Source organism: Narcine bancroftii, chromosome 1, assembly GCF_036971445.1.
Source record: "Narcine bancroftii isolate sNarBan1 chromosome 1, sNarBan1.hap1, whole genome shotgun sequence".
Taxonomy (NCBI): Eukaryota; Metazoa; Chordata; class Chondrichthyes; order Torpediniformes; family Narcinidae; genus Narcine; species Narcine bancroftii.
The window spans coordinates 482265528-482291065 of NC_091469.1; the positions used below are offsets into that span (position 1 = coordinate 482265528).

The 25538-nt window shown below is 48.5% G+C and overlaps 1 protein-coding gene across 4 annotated transcripts in view; it reads left to right on the forward strand.

Moving 5' to 3' along the window:
• Positions 1-25538, forward strand: part of higd1a (HIG1 hypoxia inducible domain family, member 1A) — an 82648-nt gene that overhangs the window by 52605 nt on the left and 4505 nt on the right. For 2 of the 4 annotated variants that reach the window (XM_069914908.1, XM_069914909.1), the window contains exons 2-3: positions 20130-20237; positions 25346-25480. In XM_069914908.1, coding sequence (XP_069771009.1) covers positions 20135-20237; positions 25346-25480 — 238 coding nt within the window. In that variant the 5' untranslated portion in view covers positions 20130-20134. Of the gene's footprint in view, positions 1-8157; positions 8368-20129; positions 20238-25345; positions 25481-25538 lie in introns of those variants that run through there. The other 2 variants (XM_069914907.1, XR_011350269.1) reach the window with 2 other exon arrangements.

Sequence of the window (25538 nt, forward strand, 5' to 3'; positions counted from 1 at the left end):
GAGGGGGAGAGGAGAGAGGGAGGATCCGGGTGTGAAGGGGGAGAGGAGAGAGGGAGGCTCCGGGTGTGGAGAGGAGAGAGGGAGGGTCCGGCTGTGAAGGGGGAGAGGAGAGAGGGAGGCTCCGGGTGTGGAGGGGGAGAGGAGAGAGGGAGGGTCCGGCTGTGAAGGGGGAGAGGAGAGAGGGAGGGTCCGGCTGTGAAGGGGGAGAGGAGAGAGGGAGGGTCCGGGTGTGAAGGGGGAGAGGAGAGCGGGAGGCTCCGGGTGTGGAGAGGAGAGAGGGAGGGTCCGGCTGTGGAGGGGGAGAGGAGAGAGGGAGGGTCCGGCTGTGGAGGGGGAGAGGAGAGAGGGAGGCTCCGGGTGTGAAGAGGGAGAGGAGAGAGGGAGGCTCCGGGTGTGGAGAGGAGAGAGGGAGAGTCCGGCTGTGAAGGGGGAGAGGAGAGAGGGAGGGTCCGGGTGTGGAGAGGGAGAGGAGAGAGGGAGGGTCCGGCTGTGAAGGGGGAGAGGAGAGAGGGAGGATCCGGGTGTGAAGGGGGAGAGGAGAGCGGGAGGCTCCGGCTGTGGAGGGGGAGAGGAGAGAGGGAGGGTCCGGCTGTGGAGGGGGAGAGGAGAGAGGGAGGCTCCGGCTGTGGAGGGGGAGAGGAGAGAGGGAGGCTCCGGGTGTGGAGGGGGAGAGGAGAGAGGGAGGGTCCGGCTGTGGAGGGGGAGAGGAGAGAGGGAGGTTCCGGGTGTGAAGGGGGAGAGGAGAGAGGAAGGCCCCGGCTGTGGAGGGGGAGAGGAGAGAGGGAGGATCCGGGTGTGAAGGGGGAGAGGAGAGCGGGAGGCTCCGGCTGTGGAGAAGGAGAGGAGAGAGGGAGGCTCCTGGTGTGAAGGGGGAGAGGAGAGCGGGAGGCTCCGGGTGTGAAGGGGTAGAGGAGAGAGGGAGGCTCCGGGTAGGGAGAGGAGAGAGGGAGGTTCCGGGTGTGAAGGGGGAGAGGAGAGAGGGAGGCCCCGGCTGTGGAGGGGGAGAGGAGAGAGGGAGGCTCCGGGTGTGAAGAGGGAGAGGAGAGAGGGAGGCTCCGGGTGTGGAGGGGGAGAGGAGAGAGGGAGGCTCCGGGTGTGGAGAGGGAGAGGAGAGAGGGAGGGTCCGGGTGTGAAGGGGGAGAGGAGAGAGGGAGGCTCCGGGTGTGGAGAGGGAGAGGAGAGAGGGAGGGTCCGGCTGTGGAGGGGGAGAGGAGAGAGGGAGGATCCGGGTGTGAAGGGGGAGAGGAGAGCGGGAGGCTCCGGCTGTGGAGAAGGAGAGGAGAGAGGGAGGCTCCTGGTGTGAAGAGGGAGAGGAGAGCGGGAGGCTCCGGGTGTGAAGGGGGAGAGGAGAGAGGGAGGCTCCGGGTGTGGAGAGGGAGAGGAGAGAGGGAGGCTCCGGGTGTGAAGGGGGAGAGGAGAGAGGGAGGCCCCGGCTGTGGAGGGGGAGAGGAGAGAGGGAGGGTCCGGCTGTGGAGAGGGAGAGGAGAGAGGGAGGCTCCGGCTGTGGAGGGGGAGAGGAGAGAGGGAGGATCCGGGTGTGAAGGGGGAGAGGAGAGAGGGAGGCTCCGGGTGTGGAGAGGAGAGAGGGAGGGTCCGGCTGTGAAGGGGGAGAGGAGAGAGGGAGGGTCCGGGTGTGGAGAGGGAGAGGAGAGAGGGAGGGTCCGGCTGTGAAGGGGGAGAGGAGAGAGGGAGGATCCGGGTGTGAAGGGGGAGAGGAGAGCGGGAGGCTCCGGGTGTGGAGAGGAGAGAGGGAGGGTCCGGCTGTGAAGGGGGAGAGGAGAGAGGGAGGGTCCGGGTGTGGAGAGGGAGAGGAGAGAGGGAGGGTCCGGCTGTGAAGGGGGAGAGGAGAGAGGGAGGATCCAGGTGTGAAGGGGGAGAGGAGAGCGGGAGGCTCCGGCTGTGGAGGGGGAGAGGAGAGAGGGAGGGTCCGGCTGTGGAGGGGGAGAGGAGAGAGGGAGGCTCCGGCTGTGGAGGGGGAGAGGAGAGAGGGAGGCTCCGGGTGTAAAGAGGGAGAGGAGATAGGGAGGCTCTGGGTGTGGAGGGGGAGAGGAGAGAGGGAGGCTCCGGGTGTGGAGAGGGAGAGGAGAGAGGGAGGGTCCGGGTGTGAAGGGGGAGAGGAGAGAGGGAGGCTCCGGGTGTGGAGAGGGAGAGGAGAGAGGGAGGGTCCGGCTGTGGAGGGGGAGAGGAGAGAGGGAGGATCCGGGTGTGAAGGGGGAGAGGAGAGCGGGAGGCTCCGGCTGTGGAGAAGGAGAGGAGAGAGGGAGGCTCCTGGTGTGAAGGGGGAGAGGAGAGCGGGAGGCTCCGGGTGTGAAGGGGGAGAGGAGAGAGGGAGGCTCCGGGTGTGGAGAGGGAGAGGAGAGAGGGAGGCTCCGGGTGTGAAGGGGGAGAGGAGAGAGGGAGGCCCCGGCTGTGGAGGGGGAGAGGAGAGAGGGAGGGTCCGGCTGTGGAGAGGGAAGGAGAGAGGGAGGCTCCGGCTGTGGAGGGGGAGAGGAGAGAGGGAGGCTCCGGGTGTGGAGGGGGAGAGGAGAGAGGGAGGCTCCGGCTGTGGAGGGGGTGAGGAGAGAGGGAGGGTCCGGCTGTGGAGGGGGAGAGGAGAGAGGGAGGCCCCGGCTATGGAGGGGGAGAGGAGAGAGGGAGGGTCCGGCTGTGGATCGGGAGAGGAGAGAGGGAGGCTCCGGCTGTGGTGGGGGAGAGGAGAGAGGGAGGCTCCGGCTGTGGAGAGGGAGAGGAGAGAGGGAGGCTCCGGCTGTGGAGGGGGAGAGGAGAGAGGGAGGCTCCGGCTGTGAAGGGGGAGAGCGAGAGGAGAGAGGGAGGCTTTAGCTGTGGTGGGGGAGAGGAGGGAGGGAGGCTCCGGCTGTGGAGAGGAGAGAGGGAGGCTCAGGCTGTGGAGGGGAGAGGAGAGAAGGAGGCTCCGGCTGTGGAGGGGGAGAGGAGAGAGGGCGGCTCCGGCTGTGGAGAGGGATAGTAGAGAGGGAGGCTCCGGCTGTGGAGGGGGAACGGAGAGAAAGAGGCTCCAGCTGTGGAGGGGGAGAGGTGAGAGGGAGGCTCCGGCTGTGGTGGGGGAGAGGAGAGAGGGAGGCTCTGGCTGTGGAGAGGGAGAGGAGAGAGGGAGGCTCCGGCAGTGGAGAGGGAGAGGAGAGAGGGAGGCTCCGGCTGTGGAGGGGGAGAGGAGGGGCGTGGGCTCCGGCTGTGGAGGGGGAGAGGAGGGGGAGCGGCTCCGGCTGTGGACGGGGAGAGGAGGGGGAGCGGGCTCCGGCTGTGGAGGGGGAGAGGAGGGGGGGGTGGGCTCCGGCTGTGGAGGGGGTGGGGGCTCCGCTGTGAAGGGGGAGAGGAAGGGGGGGGCTCCGGTTGTGGCGGGGGGGGCTCCGGCTGTTGCGGGGGGGAGAGAGTAGCTGTGGCGCGGGGCAGATAGAGTGTCTGTGGCGGGGGGGAGATAGAGTGTCTGTGGCGGGGGGGAGATAGAGTGTCTGTGGCGGGGGGGAGATAGAGTGTCTGTGGCGGGGGGGAGATAGAGTGTCTGTGGCGGGGGGGAGATAGAGTGTCTGTGGCGGGGGGGAGATAGAGTGTCTGTGGCGGGGGGGAGATAGAGTGTCTGTGGCGGGGGGGAGATAGAGTGTCTGTGGCGGGGGGGAGATAGAGTGTCTGTGGCGGGGGGGAGATAGAGTGTCTGTGGCGGGGGGGAGATAGAGTGTCTGTGGCGGGGGGGAGGTAGAGTGTCTGTGGCGGGGGGGAGGTAGAGTGTCTGTGGCGGGGGGGAGGTAGAGTGTCTGTGGCGGGGGGGAGGTAGAGTGTCTGTGGCGGGGGGGAGGTAGAGTGTCTGTGGCGGGGGGGAGGTAGAGTGTCTGTGGCGGGGGGGAGGTAGAGTGTCTGTGGCGGGGGGGAGGTAGAGTGTCTGTGGCGGGGGGGAGGTAGAGTGTCTGTGGCGGGGGGGAGGTAGAGTGTCTGTGGCGGGGGGGAGGTAGAGTGTCTGTGGCGGGGGGGAGGTAGAGTGTCTGTGGCGGGGGGGAGGTAGAGTGTCTGTGGCGGGGGGGAGGTAGAGTGTCTGTGGCGGGGGGGAGGTAGAGTGTCTGTGGCGGGGGGGAGGTAGAGTGTCTGTGGCGGGGGGGAGGTAGAGTGTCTGTGGCGGGGGGGAGGTAGAGTGTCTGTGGCGGGGGGGAGGTAGAGTGTCTGTGGCGGGGGGGAGGTAGAGTGTCTGTGGCGGGGGGGAGGTAGAGTGTCTGTGGCGGGGGGGAGGTAGAGTGTCTGTGGCGGGGGGGAGGTAGAGTGTCTGTGGCGGGGGGGGAGATAGAGTGTCTGTGGCGGGGGGGGAGATAGAGTGTCTGTGGCGGGGGGGGGAGATAGAGTGTCTGTGGCGGGGGGGGGAGATAGAGTGTCTGTGGCGGGGGGGGAGATAGAGTGTCTGTGGCGGGGGGGGAGATAGAGTGTCTGTGGCGGGGGGGGAGATAGAGTGTCTGTGGCGGGGGGGGAGATAGAGTGTCTGTGGCGGGGGGGGAGATAGAGTGTCTGTGGCGGGGGGGGAGATAGAGTGTCTGTGGCGGGGGGGGAGATAGAGTGTCTGTGGCGGGGGGGGAGATAGAGTGTCTGTGGCGGGGGGGGAGATAGAGTGTCTGTGGCGGGGGGGGAGATAGAGTGTCTGTGGCGGGGGGGGAGATAGAGTGTCTGTGGCGGGGGGGGAGATAGAGTGTCTGTGGCGGGGGGGGAGATAGAGTGTCTGTGGCGGGGGGGGAGATAGAGTGTCTGTGGCGGGGGGGGAGATAGAGTGTCTGTGGCGGGGGGGGAGATAGAGTGTCTGTGGCGGGGGGGGAGATAGAGTGTCTGTGGCGGGGGGGGAGATAGAGTGTCTGTGGCGGGGGGGGAGATAGAGTGTCTGTGGCGGGGGGGGAGATAGAGTGTCTGTGGCGGGGGGGGAGATAGAGTGTCTGTGGCGGGGGGGGAGATAGAGTGTCTGTGGCCGGGGGGGGGGTGGGTGGGTGGGTAGAGTGTTACAGCAGAACTTTAACTTTGATCCTGTCTCTCAAATGTGTGTAAGCAAAAGTTGTATTTACATAACATCTCTCTTGCCTTTGGGTATCACGCACTGAGGTTAAAACCCAATCCTGGAGTTACGAGCTCAAGCTTGAAACGTTGTTAATCTATCTTTATTACATAAAGTAAAGTACCCTGTTCGACCCGCCTAAGTCTCCAGCATTGCGTTTTTACTTCATCCATGGTGACTGCAGACTTTTGTGTTTTACCCAATGAGATTGCTTCTGAAATACAATGGCTTCTATTTGTGATTCAAAGTGTGTGCATTACGAGTTGGGTGCGATTCTGGAGGTAATCCGGTGTTGCGTTCAGAAGGGGTTGCCGAGGAAGCTGAGTCGTTGCAGTGCAACGCGCCTGCGAATATACTTTTTCCACTGACCTGTTGCTTTTGATGGGGTGTAGACTTTTGGATAAAGTGATGTTTGGACTTTTCCCTGGTTGCTGAGGATGGGTGATTACCATCACACTGCATGGATGGAGAGAATTGGTCGGATGATGTTGTGCAGTTAGTAGAGTTGTTTCCCAGCTCGAGTGACCCTGACCTGGCTGCACCAGTCTGGAATTTGCATGTTCTTGCCACTGGTTTCATCTGGGTTGAGTTCTTCCCACACCCCAAAGATGGTAAACTGGCATGATCAATTTCCTCTTGGTTTGTAAATGCTTGGCAGAATGGTGGGGGGAGGGGGTGTGGGGAAGAGTTTGAAGAGAAAAAAAATACAAATTAATATAAATGTGTGTTTGTTGGTGAGATGAAGGGCTTGTTTCTGTGCTTCATGGCCCTGGCTTAGAACTGTTGGTTTGAAATATTTTCTTGGACTATAGTGAGAGAGCTTTGGGTGCTATTTTATATTATACAAGATTTAGCCACTTATTTGCTACAGATTATATGCCATTACTTAAATTGCATTTTGTGTCATCATGATTAGTGTTGGGTGGTTGTTTATGAATCTGTTTTGTTTCTATCTGAGATAAATGCAATACGTGATCCATTTCTTGGGTCAGAAAGACCACTTGTTGTGGAGGGGAACTTGTCTCTGGCAACTCAGGTTTAAGATATGCACTTAATTTTCTGAGAACAAAAACAACTTTAGAAATACTTCATGTTCCCTCCATAAAGTTTAAAATTTCTATCCAACGATCCTGTCAAGAACATGAAGAAAGCCAACTGGAAGCTCTTGTTTCTCTTCTGTTATATCTAAAAACAAATGTGTGTTAATGTTACTGAAGCAGGCTCTTCAGCTCGTTGAGTCATGCCACCCATTTATACTGGACCTAATTTACGGTTTAAATTTACAGTGGCCAATTAACCAACCTGTTCTAGGAATGTGGTGCCAACTGGAGCAGAGTTGTGTTCATTAAGCATAGAACAGCTCCTTTTGCCCAACTAGTCCCTGCTGATCACTGTTCTATTCTGGGCTAATCCCATTTACCTGGACTCGGTCTGCACCCCTCCAACCCCCTCATCCATAAATCTGTCCAAATTTGAATGTTTTTCTTGCTTCTACAGTTTCCTTTGGCAGCTCATTCCTGATGCAGACCACCCACTGACTGAAAAATGCCCCTCTATTCCCCCTTAAACCTTTCTAGCTTCACCTTAAACCTATGCCCTGTAGTTTGAGAATTGTGTGCCCTGGGAAAAAGACTGAGCATTCATTTTTACAATTTTTGCAAACTGCTATAAGTTGATTCTTCAGCCTGCTTTGTTGTAGAAGGCAGGGGAGTGGAACTGTGTGGGAGAATGGATCAGATCTTGATGGGATGGCAGAATGGACTTCATGGGCCAAATGGCCTATTTCTGCTCTATAATCTTATGGGCTCAGCCTCCAACCTGTCATGATAGCTCAATGCCTCCAGTCCAGGCAACATTTCCTCTGTACCCCTTCCAATTGATCTCCTTCCATAACTTGGATCCAGAGCTGCACACTATTGTGTGGTCTCATAAGGCACTTTCAGGTGGCCAAAGTGCCTCAATGTAAAGCCGCATATTCTACCCCTATGCGGCTGTCGGGAGGCCACCTGAAAAAGCAGGAGGTGGCTCCGAGACGCACTTTCCAACCCTCCTCTGAAAGGGATTATCGCCGGAGAACTGAAGTACCCCTAGGCACCTGAATGCAGCTGTCAGAAAGTGGCAGCTAAGTGGATGACAATCACCTGGCGAGCGCTTGACAGCCCCCCTCACTGCTGCCCCTGTCCCCCGGCACAGTGCAGGGGCAGCCAGCGCCGGCTCCCCCAGCCCCGACGTCCCGCGTGGATAGGAGCCTGAGTGCACTCCGAGGCACCTCCCATGCAGCTGTCCCTTTCAGGTGGCCAGCGCTGTGACCTGAATGACCATTCCACAGGCCTGAATCTGCGTCGGTAGGCGCATTCTTGGAAGAGAATGCACCTGAAAGTGGCTATAAACTCCTTGTGTAGCTGACTTCTCAATTTTTGTACTTTATACCCCACCCAATGAAGGCCTTATTCATCTGAGTTGCCACTTTTAAGTATCTATGCACCTGTACCCTTTGGCCACTCTATTGTACAACACTCTTTTGGGCCTTATCATTTACTGTGCAAGTCTTGCCCTCGTTTGACGTGCCAAAGTTCAGCACCTCAATAACGTGCAAAAGTAAGAGTCCTTAAATGAGTCTCTGATTAAGTTTGCTGATGAGGAGTCTGATGGTTCCTGAGTCTTGTGGCATCTGTACCTCTTTCCTGGTGGTTGCAACGACAACAGTGTGTGCTATGTGGTATTGGTCCTTGATGCTGCTCTCTGATGGCAGTGTTTCCTGTAGTTGTTCTTAATGGTGGGGAGAGTTTTGGCTGTGATGACTTCAGCTGTGTCAACTACCCTTTGGAGGGCTTTACGCTCAAGTATGTTGTTATCCCCCATACCAGACCGTGATGCAGCCAGTCAGCACACTTTCCACCACTCATCTGTAGAAATTTGCCTTGGTTTCTTGTGTCATACCAAACCTCCACAAACCCCTGAGGAAGTAGAGGCATTGATGTGCTTTCTTCACGATACCATACATGTGTTTGGTCCAGGAAAGATCCTCTGAGGCAGTGATTCTCAAGAACTTGAATTTGCTCACCCTCTCCACCTCTGATTTCCCCCAATGATCACCGGATCATACACTTCTGTTTTTCCAGGATCATTGTTGAAAGATGGCTTGCAAAATCACTGAGGACCCCTACCACCAGAATACAGCATCTTCCAGCTAACCCCATTGGGAAAGAGATACACTAGTATCAGAATCAGCACCACTTGGCTGAGGAACAGCTTCCCATGGGCAATGAACTGCTCAAACGTCTCCACATGACTACTATTTATTAAATTGTGCTGTATGTCTAGATTAAAATGTAAGTAAATTGATGAGAATCCTTGTAATGTGCATTTCCAGATGAGGTACTGCTGCTAAACTCACGTTGGGCTTTGCAGGAATAGTGTCGGAGGACCCAGAATTACCTGTTTCAGGCTATCCGAAAGGTTAATGAAATAAAACTTTTAAGTTATGCTCTCAGAAGTAATTAATGTTCTTTGGGACTTTTTAAAAAAAAAAAAATGGTGTCCAAGAGTTGCAAATTGATGTCTGTTTATTTATTAACTTGAAATTCATTGTCAACAAGAAAACCAGATGAAACCTACACAACATGGGGAGAACATGTGAACTCCTTGAAGACAGTGCTAGATTTGAACCCAGGTTTCTGTGACAGTGTTGCGCTCACTGTGACACTAACAGTGAAGGTTTTTTAATTCGTTGCAGTTGTTGTTGGATCAGAGGTAGTTTCCTGTATTAATTGACTTTTAAATCTACTCCTGTGATTGAATCTGTATGGAAGTGGAAATCAAGGTGATGAGTAATACTTTAGGAATTTCATGGCTTTGCTCTTTTTTAGAATTTTAGTATACTAAGATTTGACGCAAAACCTGCAAGTCTGCAGACATTGTGATCTAAGTAAAAACACAACGTGGAGAAACTTAGCAGGTCAAACGGTGTACTTCATTTTCTTCTTTTCTTTGGCTTGGCTTCGTGGACGAAGATTTATGGAGGGGTATGTCCACGTCTGCTGCAGGCTCGTTGGTGACTGACAAGTCCGATGTGGGACAGGCAGGCGTGGTTGCAAGGGAAAATTGGTGGGTTGGGTGTTGGGTTTTTCCTCTTTTGTTGGTGAGGTTGGCTCTGCGGTCTTCAAAGGAGGTTGCTGCCCGCCGAACTGTGAGGCGCCAAGATGCACGGTTGAAGGCGATATCAGCCCACTGGCAGTGGTCAATGTGGCAGGCACCAAGAGATTTCTTTAAGCAGTCCTTGTACCCCTTCTTTGGTGCACCTCTGTCTCGGTGGCCACTGGAGAGCTCGCCATGGAACACGATCTTGGGAAGGCGATGGTCCTCCATTCTGGAGACGTGACCCACCCAGTGCAGTTGGGTCTTCAGCAGCATGGATTCGATGCTTCATATAGCAAAGATAAAGATACATGCGTATTTGACAGCATCTAGGACCCTTCTTTTCTTTCCCAAAAAAATTGCCTCAAAACCACCCCGGATCCTATATGCGAAGGTGACATTTTGATGCTGGCATTTTGGACCACACCCAGCTTCAACAAGCCCTTCTCTCAGGTGACTCGTGCTTCCCAGAGTCACCACTGCTCCTCACTTCCCCCGGTAAGAATGCTTGTTCTTTCCCTCCTTCTCGCCCACCTGCTCACTCTCTCCTATATGCCATTAAATATGGTAACCAACATTTCTGGCTTGAGCCCTTCATCAAAATTTTGACTGCACTCAAGTTTTTCTCCCCTGCTTTTAAAAAGTCTAGAACTCATTATTGTGAGTTTCAGGATATAATGAATCGTCGAGACTGGACATTTTTTTTAGGTTTGTCAACCTGAAATTAGTAGATCTTTGAATTAAGAGGATAGAGTGGCACGGTTGATGTAGCGTTTAATGCAATTCCTTTACTACAGTGATTTGGACCAGGGTTTGGATCCCATGCTGACCAAGGAGTTTGTACATTTTCTCATGACTGCGTGGGTTTTCCTCGGTGATAGGCCATCAATATGAGTTCAGTCAAGAGAATGAAATAATACTTGGCTTCTATTAACTGACTCTATGCTACCTTAGTCTGGCCAATGGGATACTGACCACCATCTGTTATACCAGCTCGGCAGACACTTCTACAGCAGTAGTCAATATACAAGAGATAGTCAGTAATAGGACCTATTCTTCAGGGATTTCCCCTCCCCCCAAGAATTTAGCTAAATTCAAAACTACTGACTGAAACATAAAATGGCTGAGAAACTGTGTTTAAATTTCAGAAACATGCAGTAGCAAAGTATGTTGGCCAAAAGCATAAATATATTTAGCACTAACTGGGAAGAAATTCCATAAAATGATAACATAGAGTAAATATTAAGTATTAATTGGAAGAAAATTCCACAGAATCATAACAAAAGAGAAAAAAGAATAACATTTCAGTTGTCATGGTCACTGTCAGATTAAAATTTTCTCAGTTTTGAGTATTGTAATCTCTGGGGCCTTGGAAATTCAGGTTGAATGTTTGAGTGGAACAGGTGGAGGCTGTGGGGTGGAATTGAGACTTTGGGAGAGACCGAGTTCATTCCCAGCTGTGGCTAGAGGTTAAAGTTCAGGGGTAGGTAGGACATATTCATGCTGTGGTGATTTTTCCTGGGCTGACACAGAATCTTGCATTAGATTGTTGGATCAATTGATACATTGAGAAAAGGGTTGTATGTGACTAGCAGACAGTTGGGACACATTAGTGGTTTGAGGAAAGAAGTTAGTTAACTGCACACCGGGTGAGGCAAGGTCACGGAGGGAGACAGTGTCTTCTCTTTCATCTGGATACATAATATAAGCATAGCTTGGATTTGTGTGGAGTAGCTGCACTCTTTCCACGAGTGGATCAGATTTGCTGTGTCTTGCATGTTTTCTCAGCAAAACCTGTCGTGGTTTAGATAAGACAGTTGTCCCAGTTTTCGATTTTCTTGGAAAAGTAAAAATATGTTGTTGAGCGGTTTTGTTAGTAGCCGTGCATGGTAAGGAGCGAATTGAGTGTACCGCTCTTGGCAAAACGTCTTGCCAGTGGCTGGTGGAGTAACCTTAAGATTTCAGTGCAAAGGTGATAGCTTTCCAAACAGTGGCATTACCCCGCTCCACTTGCCCATTACCACGTGGATTATAACTACTGGTACAGCTAGTAGCGATACCTTTTGCCAGGAGGGCTTGTCTTAGCACATAAAGACAGATCCTCTATTACTAGGAATAAAGTCAGGATAACCCAAAATGCTAAAGATTTTTATCAAGGGAGCGAATGACAGTTTAAGCTGACAGTGGCACAGGGGTTAGTATGACAGATAATGTTGTGTTTGTATTGTATGTTTTCTTGGAGATAAATTGGGAAATGTTTTTCTTACTGGAGGTCACATACAAACACTTTAAAACAGATCTTATTTAAAATACTGGAGAGAGCCTTTGCAAAAGCTTTAGATCGTGCCCAAGAGGCTTCACTAATGGATTGTTGCTGACAAAAAGGCAACAGATGAAAAGACTTGTTGGAGCTGCATTCTGTCTGGAGGGGTACTTGCTGTTCTAGGAGGGTCATATGGTTTTGCAAGCAGAGAGAGTCAAACGGGTTTTAAGTGGCTGATTAAAAAAGGAATCAGCGTGGGTGTTCAGTGAACAACAAATCTTTCTCTGAACCTTCCTGAACGGTAACCATTTACCTTTCAAGCACTAAAGTCTGGTGAACTTTATAAATGTTAAAATCTCTGCACAGTATAAGAATTGCCTGCAACCAGTGAATTTGGAAGAATGAGAAGTGAGATTGAACAGTGAACCAAAGAACATTTCTGAACTTGCACACACTACATACACCATACACGTGCGCTTAGAATTAGAAGGGGACAATAAGTTGAGCAATAAGTTAAAGTTTGATCCTGTTTTCTTAAAGATAATTAAAAGCAACTTTTGTTTAAGTAACCATTTGTCTTGGTCAATTTCTATAGTCCCTCTCCACTGCCGAGCCCTTGATGAGGGCTGGTTCGTGTTCCCCCCGATTTCCTTCTGAAGACCACAATCATCTCCTTGGTTTTGCTCACATTGAGTGCAAGGTTGTTGCAGTCTTCATTTTTCTACACATGTGAATGCAGTTGCTGCAATGTGTTGAGGAATTTGGTGGGTTGAGTAGCATCCATGGAGGGGATGAAGAAATTGCGTCAGGTCTTGATTGTAGAGCACCAAAGCCCTTTGACCCATGTCTGTGCAGAACATGTCAAAATCAAACTAAATCTCTGCTGCTTGCACTTAATAGATATCCCTCCATCCCCATTCATGCCTGACTAGAAGCCTTTTAAATGCTACTATAGTATATGCTTCCACTATGCAACCTATTCCAAGCAACCTGCTTTAAAAGATAAATGTGCCAAACACACTTCTTTTAATGCTCCCCTCAATTGAAACACGCATCTTCTCGTGTGGTGCATTTGCATGATTTTTGAAACTTCTATCCAGTCACCCCTCTGCCTCCTACACAGCTGAAAAAAAATAACCCAAGTTTGTCCACTTCCCATAACTCAAACCTTCCAACAAGACAACATCCTGGTAAATTACAGCTTTCGCATCCTTCCTTTAAAGGGGAGACCAGAATTGCAAACCATATTCTGTGCAGCCTAACTAGTTTTAGAATAGATGCATCATGACTTTCTTACTTTTGTACACAATGCCCTGTCCAATGAAGGCAAACATGCCAGAGCCTTTTTTAGGCATACAGCACAGTTCACGGGAGGAAACTGGAGCCACCATGGAAAGCGCATGCAGACACGGGAAGAAGGTACAAACTCCTTGGTGCGGGATTCGAACCCCAGTCCTGATCATTGGCACTGTAAAGGTGTTGCACTAACCGCAGTGCCAACTGGGCCACCCCATCTACTTGAGTGGCCACTTTCGATGAGCTATGGACCTGGCTCAGCAAATCCCTCTGCACATCAATGCTTTTAAGAGTCTTGCTATTAACTGTATCTATTCCTCTTGCATTTGACCTCCCAAAATACAACACTTGTACCAATTAAACTCCATCTTCCATTTCTCTGCCCATATCTGTAACTGCTCTATATCCTGTTGTATTCTTTGATAACCTCTGTCACTTTGCAATCAGGCTGGAAATCTTAATTACAAGTTTACAGTTGACTTTGTTCTCTCATGAACCATCAAGCAATTCTGCAATGTCATTGTGATTTGCCAACAAGTGGTAATTTCTTGTTTCACGTAAATGGTCTTTCCTGTAAACCAAACCCAGCAAATTGTCTCAGCCAATAAGGGCACATGGCCAAGCATTTGGTTTGTGGGAAGGAAGTGAAAATATTTTGAGCTTGGATTACTCATCTATGCAAATTATTTCACTTTATGAAACCTGTTATTTCCTTCAGGAAGGTGTAGTACTCAAAATCTTCATGTACCATTAAAGGCTAATTTAGACATCTTTGGCTTGGCTTCGCAGACGAAGATTTGTGGAGGGGTAATGTCCACGTCAGCTGCAGGCTCGTTTGTGGCTGACAGGTCCGATGCGGGACAGGCAGACACGGTTGCAAGGGAAAATTGGTTGGTTGGGGTTGGGTGTTGGGTTTTTCCTCCTTTGTCTTTTGACAGTGAGGTGGGCTCTGCGGTCTTCTTCAAAGGAGGTTGCTGCCTGCCGAACTGTGAGGCGCAAAGATGCATGGTTTGAGGCGATATCAGCCCCACTGGCGATGGTCAATGGGGCAGGCACCAAGAGCTTTCTTTAGGCAGTCCTTGTACCTCTTCTTTGGTGCACCTCTGTCTCGGTGGCCAGTGGAGAGCTCACCATATAACACGATCTTGGGAAGGCGATGGTCCTCCATTCTGGAGACGTGAGCTACCCAGCGCAGTTTGATCTTCAGCAGCGTGGATTCAATGCTGCCGACCTCTGCCATCTCGAGTACTTCAATGTTGGAGATGAAGTCGCTCCAATGAATGTTGAGGATGGAGCGGAGACAACGCTGGTGGAAGCGTTCTAGGAGCTGTAGGTGATGCCGGTAGAGGACCCATGATTCGGAGCCAAACAGGAGTGTGGGTATGACAACGGCTCTGTATACACTAATCTTTGTGAGGTTTTTCAGTTGGTTGTTTTTCCAGATTCTTTTGTGTAGTCTTCCGAAGGCGCTATTTGCCTTGGCGAGTCTGTTGTCTATCTCATTGTCGATCCTTGCATCCGATGAAATGGTGCAGCCGAGATAGGTAAACTGTTTGACCGTTTAGAGTTTTGTGTGCCCGATGGAGATGTGAGGGGGCTGGTAGTCATGGTGGGGAGCTGGCTGATGGAGGACCTCGGTTTTCTTCAGGCTGACTTCCAGGCCAAACATTTTGGCAGTTTCCGCAAAACAGGACGTCAAGCGCTGAAGAGCTGGCTCTGAATGGGCAACTAAAGCGGCATCGTCTGCAAAGAGTAGTGCACGGACAAGTTTCTCTTGTGTCTTGGTGTGAGCTTGCAGGCGCCTCAGATTGAAGAGACTGCCATCCGTGCGGTACCGGATGTAAACAGCGTCTTCATTGTTGGGGTCTTTCATGGCTTGGTTCAGCATCATGCTGAAGAAGATTGAAAAGAGGGTTGGTGCGAGAACGCAGCCTTGCTTCACGCCATTGTTAATGGAGAAGGGTTCAGAGAGCTCATTGCTGTATCTGACCCGACCTTGTTGGTTTTCGTGCAGTTGGATAACCATGTTGAGGAACTTTGGGGGGCATCTGAGGCGCTCTTGGAAAGCCCTTACCTACTCACGGTGTCGAAGGCTTTGGTGAGGTCAACAAAGGTGATGTAGAGTCCTTTGTTTTGTTCTCTGCAATTTTCTTGGAGCTGTCTGAGGGCAAAGACCATGTCAGTAGTTCCTCTGTTTGCGCAAAAGACATAGAGCATGTTAAAAAGGCCATTTCGGCCCATGAGTCGAAGCCACCAAATTTAAACCCATTAACCTACACCCTGGTACATTTTGAACAGTGGGAGGAAAATGGAGCCATGGGGAAAACCCACGCAACTCCTGACAGACAGTGTGGGATTTGAACCCAAGTCCCTATCGCTAGTGCTGTAAAGGTGTTAAGCACTACACCAACTGTGCCGCCTTTCATTCATTAGCCAATCATGTTTCGGATGTAGGGTTCAGTTGGATTCGGGACTTTTAATCTGGTCAATGCGCATCCCTAATTGACCTTGAAGGTAATAATGAGCACTTTTAAATATTGGCTGAATAATGGCAAACTGTATTTAATCCAGACAGGTGCAAAATATTGCTTTTTTAGGTCAATTGGAGGAGGAAAGTGTTAAATGGGAGGACCCTTAAGAGCATTAACGTATAGGAATTTTGGCAAACGTGCGCATAGATCCTTGAAAGTGGCAAAACAAGTAGATAAAGGGTAAGGAAGGCCTTGCAGCATACTTGCCTTCATTAGTTAGGGCATTGAGTATAAAAGCTGGGAAGCCATGGAGCAGTTGTACAAAACTTTGGTCAGGCTACATTTAGAGAATTATGTGCATTTCTGGTCAGCGCGGACATTGGCGACTTCAGGGGTTTCTACGAGGCTCTAAAGGCTGTGTACGGCCCCTCACCCCAAGTCCAAAGCCTGCTGCGCAGCTCAGACGGCAAAGTCCTCCTCAGCGACAAGATCTCCATCCTCAACCGATGGTCAGGACACTTCCAATCTCTTTTCAGTGCCAACCGCTCAGTCCAAGATTCCGCTCTGCTCCAGCTCCCTCAACAGCCCCTAAGGCTAGAGCTGGATGAGGTTCCCACCCTGGATGAGACATATAAGGCAATCGAACAACTGAAAAGTGGCAAAGCAGCAGGTATGGATGGAATCCCCCCAGAAGTCTGGAAGGCTGGCGGCAAAACTCTGCATGCCAAACTGCATGAGTTTTTCAAGCTTTGTTGGGACCAAGGTAAACTGCCTCAGGATCTTCGTGATGCCACCATCATCACCCTGTACAAAAACAAAGGCGAGAAATCAGACTGCTTAAACTACAGGGGAATCACGTTGCTCTCCATTGCAGGCAAAATCTTCGCTAGGATTCTACTAAAGAGAATAATACCTAGTGTCGCCGAGAATATTCTCCCAGAATCACAGTGCGGCTTTCGCGCAAACAGAGGAACTACTGACATGGTCTTTGCCCTCAGACAGCTCCAAGAAAAGTGCAGAGAACAAAACAAAGGACTCTACATCACCTTTGTTGACCTCACCAAAGCCTTCGACACCGTGAGCAGGAAAGGGCTTTGGCAAATACTAGAGCGCATCGGATGTCCCCCAAAGTTCCTCAACATGATTATCCAACTGCACGAAAACCAACAAGGTCAGGTCAGATACAGCAATGAGCTCTCTGAACCCTTCTCCATTAACAATGGCGTGAAGCAAGGCTGTGTTCTCGCACCAACCCTCTTTTCAATCTTCTTCAGCATGATGCTGAACCAAGCCATGAAAGACCCCAACAATGAAGACGCTGTTTACATCCGGTACCGCACGGATGGCAGTCTCTTCAATCTGAGGCACCTGCAAGCTCACACCAAGACACAAGAGAAACTTGTCCGTGAACTACTCTTTGCAGACGATGCCGCTTTAGTTGCCCATTCAGAGCCAGCTCTTCAGCGCTTGACGTCCTGCTTTGCGGAAACTGCCAAAATGTTTGGCCTGGAAGTCAGCCTGAAGAAAACTGAGGTCCTCCATCAGCCAGCTCCCCACCATGACTACCAGCCCCCCCACATCTCCATCGGGCACACAAAACTCAAAACGGTCAACCAGTTTACCTATCTCAGCTGCACCATTTCATCAGATGCAAGGATCGACAATGAGATAGACAACAGACTCGCCAAGGCAAATAGCGCCTTTGGAAGACTACACAAAAGAGTCTGGAAAAACAACCAACTGAAAAACCTCACAAAGATAAGCGTATACAGAGCCATTGTCATACCCACACTCCTGTTCGGCTCCGAATCATGGGTCCTCTACCGGCACCACCTACGGCTCCTAGAACGCTTCCACCAGCGTTGTCTCCGCTCCATCCTCAACATCCATTGGAGCGCTTACATCCCTAACGTCGAAGTACTCGAGATGGCAGAGGTCGACAGCATCGAGTCCACGCTGCTGAAGATCCAGCTGCGCTGGATGGGTCACGTCTCCAGAATGGAGGACCATCGCCTTCCCAAGATCGTGTTATATGGCGAGCTCTCCACTGGCCACCGTGACAGAGGTGCACCAAAGAAAAGGTACAAGGACTGCCTAAAGAAATCTCTTGGTGCCTGCCACATTGACCACCGCCAGTGGGCTGATAACGCCTCAAACCGTGCATCTTGGCGCCTCACAGTTTGGCGGGCATCAACCTCCTTTGAAGAAGACCGCAGAGCCCACCTCACTGACAAAAGACAAAGGAGGAAAAACCCAACACCCAACCCCAACCAACCAATTTTCCCCTGCAACCGCTGCAATCGTGTCTGCCTGTCCCGCATCGGACTTGTAAGCCACAAACGAGCCTGCAGCTGACGTGGACTTTTTACCCCCTCCATAAATCTTCGTCCGCGAAGCCAAGCCAAAGATTACCGGAAAATGTGGGGTCTTTGGTACAGAAGAGATTTATCAGGCTGTTGCCTGAATTAAAAATGTTAGTTTAAAGAAGTTAGATAAATAGGTTGTTTTCCCTTTGGCATTAGGTGCTGAGGGGAGATGTAATAGTACAGAAAATTTTGAAGTGTAGATGTTTGGTACCTTTTTCCCAACATGGAAATATCAAATGCTGAAAAGTATAGCTTTAAGTTTAGGGAAAGTTTAGGTTTAAATTTGGACACACATCACAGTAGCAGGCCCTTCTGGCCCACAACTAATTGACCTACAATCTCTGTACACTTTGAAGGGTGGGAGGAAATAGGAGCACTCTGAGGAAACCCATGCAGACACAGGATAAAATGTGCTAACTCTTGACAGTGGGATCTGAACCCAGGTTCCTGACATTGTAACAGCTTTGCACTAACTGTGCTGCCCATTTAGGAGTGGTCATTGCCTGGAACAACAAGGGTGATGGAAGCAGATACAGCAACATTTGAGACGGTCCCAAATGCAGGAATTAATAGGTGGGTAAGGAGGGAGAGCTTAACAGTAGTCTGAACACCTTCACTCTGTCCACATCAGTGACTGGGATTTCCCAGTGGCCAACCACTCAATTCTACTCCCCATTCCCTTTCTCACATGTCTGTCCATGGGCTTGTATGACCCCACCAAGACCACTAGTAAATTGGAGGAACAATTCTTGATTTTCTGTCTGGGCACTCTCCAACTGGATAGCATTAACATCTCTGGTTTCTGCTAGTCTACTTTCTGTTCCTCATCCCTTCCTTTTCCCTTTGTTGTCTTTACTCCAGCTGTCTATACTTCCCTCTCCAATCACAGTCATCCCTCCTTCCCCATAACAAGAGAATAGAGTGCTATAGTCCATTTGAGGGATGTTATATTGACAGTTGGCAGAGACATAATGAGTTATTCCTGTGCTGTAGTGTTCTATTTTCTGATGTAATTCAGACATTTTGGTGTGCAACTAGGATAGTCTGTTTCTGAGCGCCTGCTGCTCTTGCCCTTGGAGTTTGAGGTCTTTGGGAGGTATTATTTTAGTAGCCTAGTTGAATAATGCCATGCATTTGTAAATGGTACACCTGCAGGCATTGTGTGTGGATGGGTTGAGTGAATATGTAGGTGGTAGTTGCTATTGAAGTAAACTGCTTTATCCAGGATGTTATTGAGCTGTTCATGTTGGATCCACAATCATCCTATCGTGGAGAATTTTCTGCCGTTTTTCAGACTTGTGCCTTTTATGTGATGGAAAGGCTCTGGCGTCAAGAGGTGAACCTCCCATTGCAAAATAGTCAACCTCTTGTAGCCACAGCATGCGTCTTGTCGATTGAGTTTTTGGTCCATGGTTGGACTCATCCCACCGGAAATCTGATTGAATAGGAAATGTAGGTTGTTTCAGTTTGCATGCTAGGATTATTGTTGCTGGGCATATGGTATAAATGTTGCTTGTCACCACTGTATGAATGTTGATGAGCTGAGTATTAAACATTATGGAATCATCGGTGATCATCCCCACTTCTCTCAAGATGAAAGAGAACACACTGAAATAGATGGAGGTAGGAGTTAAACATGAAACTCTGCAAACACTGTGGAGAAACTCAGCAGGTCAAACAGTGTACTTTATATAGGAAAGATAAGGATACATGACCAACATTTCAGGCTTGTTCCCTTCATCAAGGCATGAAAAAATGTAGACAGGCACCTGAACAAAATGGTGAGGAGTGGGAGAGGAGGAGCACAGTCCCACAGGCAGGACGTAATAGTGTATAAAGGAGGAAGGGCACATCAGCAAGCAGGGGGAAGAGGGATTGTTTTATGAATGAAGAGGGAAGGGGTCGAAAGCAGGAGGAAAGAAGGGAGAGTGGGCCAGCAGAAACCAGAGAAGTCGAAGTTAATGCCAACTAGTTGGAGAGTGCCCAGATGGGAAGTCAAGTGTTGCTCTTTCAATTTACGGGTGGTCTTGGTGGACAGTACATGAGGCCATGGACAGACATGAACATGGGAGAGGAGCATGGAATTGAAATGGTTAGCCACTGGTAGATCCCTGTCACTGATGTGGACAGAGTGAAGGTGCTGGTGTGCTCTCCCTCCCTTATCTATTGCCTCCTGCCTTTGGGACTGTGCTCCTACCCCACCCACCCATCCCAACCAATTTTGTTCAGGTGCCTGTCTACATTTTGTCATACCTTGATGAAAGGCTCAAGCCCACAATGTTGGTCATGTATCTATCTTTGCTACATAAAGTACATTTTGACCTGCTGAGTTCCTCCAGTTGTGTTTTTACAAATAGCTGAAGGTAGTTCAGCCTCTGACACTGAAATATCTCCAGCGATATCTTTATACTGGTATGATTGAAAATGTAATATTTTCCACTATATTCCTATAAATCTGACCCATTTGCTGATTTGAGGCCAGCTGTTACATGTTCATGGCTAGCTTGCAGTGATTCCCAGGGAACACTTAACTGATATTAATAGTCTTTTTATATTTGCAGCCATTATGTCTTCAAGTAATGTGAATTTATTTCCTGCACTTGGCCAAGAAGATGACCAAACCTCTAAACTCATTCGGAAATCCAAAGAGTCTCCATTTGTTCCCATTGGTAAGTTGGTTTCTGGATATCCTTGCCATAAATTCTCAAATTACAGTGAAAACCCTGGTATTTGGAACTCAAACCAATGGCAGCCTCAAGCAACCAACAGAGAAACGATGAAAATAAATAGAATGAAATAATAAGCAAAAAAAAAGCAAGTTTAAAATTGTAAAAGTAAATGTTTTCATAAATAATACAAACTTGTAAAGTGGGAGCAAATATTCAGCCAGACTTGCTCATGGCAGCTGTTTGAATAAAGTTGGCGTCACTCTCCAAGTGTATCTTTAACTCTGCTTAGTAAGAGTTGCCCCAGTTAGAAGCTTTATCTGTAAACTTTGGATGGAGTTAATTACTGTTCTTTTTTTTGGGCAGCTCTGAGGAGGAACCTGCAAATGCAGTGAGAGTTAACATTTTCAAAAAATGTGACTGAAAATAAAGTAAAATGCTTTAAGGTTTATATATTCATGAAATTTGTTCAGTGCAAGTTGAATCATAGAATATTACAGCACAGAAACAGTCCCATTTGGCCCTTCTCTTCTGTACCAAATCATTTTTTTACTAATCCCACTGACCTGTACCCAGTCTATAGCCCTCCATACCTCTCCCATCCATGTACCTCAATTCTTTCATCCTTGTAATTTTAAATACCTCTATCAAATCTCCCCTCATTCTTCTACGGTCCAGGGAATCTAGTAAATCTCTGCACTCTTAAGAAGAGTATTTTTGTCATTTAAATGGTTTACTGTTAATACAGGTGTATTGGTTAGGCATTGAAAGACTGTCTCAAGCAACCGGAAAATACACTTATCTGACATCTACCAATCCTCATAGGTGCCAGGTACCAAGGATTTTACTGTACACTGTTTTTATACAAACTTTTATGTTCCAAGTTATTAAAACTTAACACGTTAATGGTTTGAATGTGTGCAGAAAATCTGCAGGTTGTATATTGAATGAATTGCAGATGGGGCAAGGTTGGCAGCTCACTGTTATTTTAGATGTGATAGAGGGGAAAGAAGCAGCATTGCCAGTCAAGAAAAATATCATGGCAGTGCTCATACAGAACAGACTACTGTTCGTCTACTGAGGCTGTATGGATGGATCTGAGGACTGTAAAAGCAATGGCCACATTCATGGGATTATATTATAGACCACCCAGTAGTCAGGGAATTGCAATAGCAAATGCGTAAAGAGATAGCAGACAATTGCAAGAAATGCAAGGTTGCGATAGTATGACCATATAACCGTTTATGGCATGGAAACAGGCCATCTCGGCCCTTCAAGTCCATGCCAGTTCACTCAAACAATTCCACTAGATCCCCCCGCCTATTCTCTGCCCATAATCCTCCAACCCCCTCCTATCCATGTCTCTTAAATGAAAGAATTGGCTCTGCCTCAACTATTTCCCCCGGAAGATTATTCCATTCAGCCACCACTCTGAGTGAAGAAGCAACCTCTCATGCTTCTCCTAAAATTTTGCCCCCTTACCCTCAACTTGTGTCCTCTTGTTTCAATCTCCCCTGCTCTCAGGGGTAAGAGTCTTCTTGCATCTAGTCTATATATTCCCTTCATAATTTTAAACACCTCTATCAAATCCCCTCTCAACTGTCTACGTTCCAATGAATAAAGTCCTAACCTCTTCAATTTTTCTCTATACTCTAGGTATTTTAAACCAGGCAACATCCTGGTAAATTTTCTATGCACCCTCTCCACCTTATCTATATCCTTCCTATAATTTGGAGACCAGAACTGAACACAATACTCCAAACCTGGCCTCACCAATGACTTAAACAGTCGCAGAATCACTTCCCAGCTCCTATACTCCATGCTGTAGTGCCTGTGTAGCGGGCCGAGCAGACGCTCAGCGCGGTAATGCGAACCACCACCATCAGTACATGGATTTACCCAAGGGCTGGCATGCTAGCAGTGCCGAGGGACGGCACATTGATCCCCTGCCGAAAGGTGCACGACATTAACAAGTCTCAATTTAAACTGTCCCTTAACAAGATCCCACCTTGTCCCGTGGAGCCTGGGACAGGCAGGGAATAAAAGCTGCTTGTAAAGCTTCAATAAGCCAGTCTTGAGTTGACTACTCTGGTGTATGTTTGTATTTTAGTAGCTCTACCATAGTAGCTACTACAATGCTATGATTTATGAAGGCTAACAAACCAAATGCCTTCTTCACCACCTTGTCAACATGGGAATCCACCTTCAAGGAACCCTGCACCATAACTCCAAGATCTCCTTGTTCTTGTCCATTCCCCAATGTCCTCCCCTTCACTGCACGTGTCCTATTCTGATTATCTTTTCTGAAATGAAGCACCTCACACTTCTCTACATTAAATTCCATCTGCCATCTTTCAGCCCAATTTTCCAGACAAACCAAATCCCTCTGTAATTCCTGAAAATCTTCCTCGCTATCCACCATTCCCCTTATTTTCATATCATCTGCGTATTTATTTACCCAGTTAACCACTCCATCATCCAAATCATTAATATAAATTATGAACAACAGGGGACCTAGCACCGATCCTTGAGTCACACCGCTCGTCACAGACTTCCATCCTGACAGACAATTGTCCACCATGACCCTCTGCTGTCTCTCCTCCAGCCACCTCTGAACCCATCTTACTATTTCTCTATTAATCTCTGGTTACTGAACCTTCCTTACTAACCTTTCATGTGGAAAGCTTTACTAAAATCCAGATAGACTACATCAACAGCCCTACCTTCATCCACCTTTCTTGTCACTTCTTCAAAAAACTGAACAAGGTTTGTCAAATATGAGTTCCCCTTCACAAACCCATGCTGGGTGCTCCTGATCAATCCTGCTTCTCCAGGTATTTATACACACTATCTCTAAGAAAACCCTCTATACCTTTCCCTACCACCGAAGTCGAGCTTACAGGCCTATAATTACTTGGCCAGCACCTCGTGCCTTTTTTAAACAATGGAACTACATTAGCAACCCTCCAGTCCCGCAGCACCAAACTCTCCTCCAGTGATCGTTGAAAAATCACTGACAGTGCCTCCATTATTTGCTCCCTGACCTCCCTTAATATCCTGTGGAAAATCCCATCAGGACCAGGAGACTTGTCCACTTTTACTGACCCTAGAAGTTCCAAAACCCTCTCTTTACTAATCCCTATCTTTTCCATAACCAAGTCATTTGCCTCACTTATCTCACAGTCCAATGTCCTTTTCCTTCGTGAACAGAGATGAGAAAAAATGGTTTAATATCTCTCCCATCTGATATAGTTCCTCACACAGTTCACCACTCTCATTTTCCAGCGGTCCTATTCTATCCTTAACCCTCCTTTTACTATTCACGTATCTGTAAAAACCCTTAGGATTCACTTTTAACTTATCAGCTATTGACACCTCATACCTTTTTTGCCTTTCTAATTTCCTTCTTAAGGATTTTTCTCCAATCTATGTAATAATCATACATCTTATCCATTTTTTTGCTTCTTAAATTTAGTATGTGTCCCCCTCTTATCCTGAACCAACCTCCTAATTTTTCCAGAAAACCACGGTTCCCTTGAACTTTTGGCCTTTCGATCTGACTGGCACGTAAAGATCCTGTACTCTCAATATCTCTTCTTTAAATACCCTCCAAATCTCCTCTACATCCTTTTCAGAAAAAAGATCAGCCCATACAATTTTCTGCCATTCCCTCCTCATTTCTTCAAATTTGGCCTTCCTCCACTCGAAGACCTTCAACGTTGGACCTGACCTATCCCTTTCCATATTTGTTGAAGCTAATGGATCCGTGATCACTTGATCCAAAGTTCTCACCAATGCACACTTTGTGTCACCTGCCCTATTCTGTTCCCTAACAATAGATCGAACATTGCCTCCCCTCTAGTAGGCACCTGTACATACTGCTGTAAAAAGCAATCCTCAACACGTTGTACAAAGTCTAAGCCATCCTGCCCTCTCACTGATTGTTTCCCAATCAATGTTAGGAAAATTGAAATCCCCAACTATCACAACTCTATTTCTACTACACATCTCAGCTATTTCCCTGCACACTTGTTCTTCCAGTTCCCTAACCTCTTTTGGCGGCCTATAATATATCCCTATATTTGTAGCTTCACCTTTCTTATTTTTTAGTTCAACCCACAGAGCCTCCCACGATGAGTCCTCCAGTCTATCTTGCCTCAGCACCGCTGTAATATCTTCCCTGACAAGCAACGGCACACCTCCCCCTCATACCCCACCAATTCTGTCACGTCTAAAGCAGTGAAATCCCTGAATATTTAACTGCTAGTCACAACCTTCCTTCAACCATCTCTCACTAATTGTTATCACATCATAACACCACGTGTCAATCCACACCATTAGTTCATCCACCTTGTTTACCACTCTCCTTGCATTGACTAGTATTGTAAAAGCCTACATGGGATGGAGTTTGTCATATTTTCAGGAAACTTATCAATATATAAAGAATGCAGCACTGGATCTCCTGTTCGGGACAGAGACAACTGATGACAAGTGTGTGCAAGGAAACACTGGATCAAGTGATCATAATACCATTAGCTTTAAGAATACTATGGAAAGGAGTGGGTTTAGTCCTTGGGTTGATGATCTATACTAGAGAATGGCCAATTTTGATGGATTCAGAAAGGATCTGACAAGTGTGGATTAAAATAGTAAAAACACACTATGCTGGAGAAACACAGCAGCTCATACAGTGTCCTTTATATAGCAAAGGTAAAAATCCTTCACACGTGTGCTTGATAAGTGGGAAGCCTTCAAAGGTAAAATTTTGAGAATACCGAATTCTGTATATACTCATGGGTGATTGTTGGCAGCAAAGTGAATAAAGTTGATGAGCTCATCATGAGTGCATAAACACCATGCTAGAGAAACCCAGCGGGTCAAACAGGTTACTTTTGTGTTTTACTCTTTTGATAGAATTAATTTTCTTTTAGAGAAGATGATTAACAATAGAATTAAATTTAATCTGACTCCACTAAATTAGCAATACCTGTACTGTATGATGTATTATTGAAACTGGCTTACAGCAGTTCCTAAATAAAAGGTGGGCCTGCTTTGGACAATGTTCTCAATATTTTCCAGCCTTCTGAAAAATAACATTTCTCTTGTTCTAGGTATTGCTGGCTTTGCCTCAGTGGTAGCCTATGGACTCTTCAAACTGAAAGCTAGAGGGAACAAAAAAATGTCAGTGCATCTAATCCATATGCGTGTAGCAGCTCAAGGATGTGTGGTGGGAGCAATGACTTTAGGTAATTATCTTGACGAAATCAAAGTCAAATAATTTCTAGATGTGCACCAGAAAGAAAA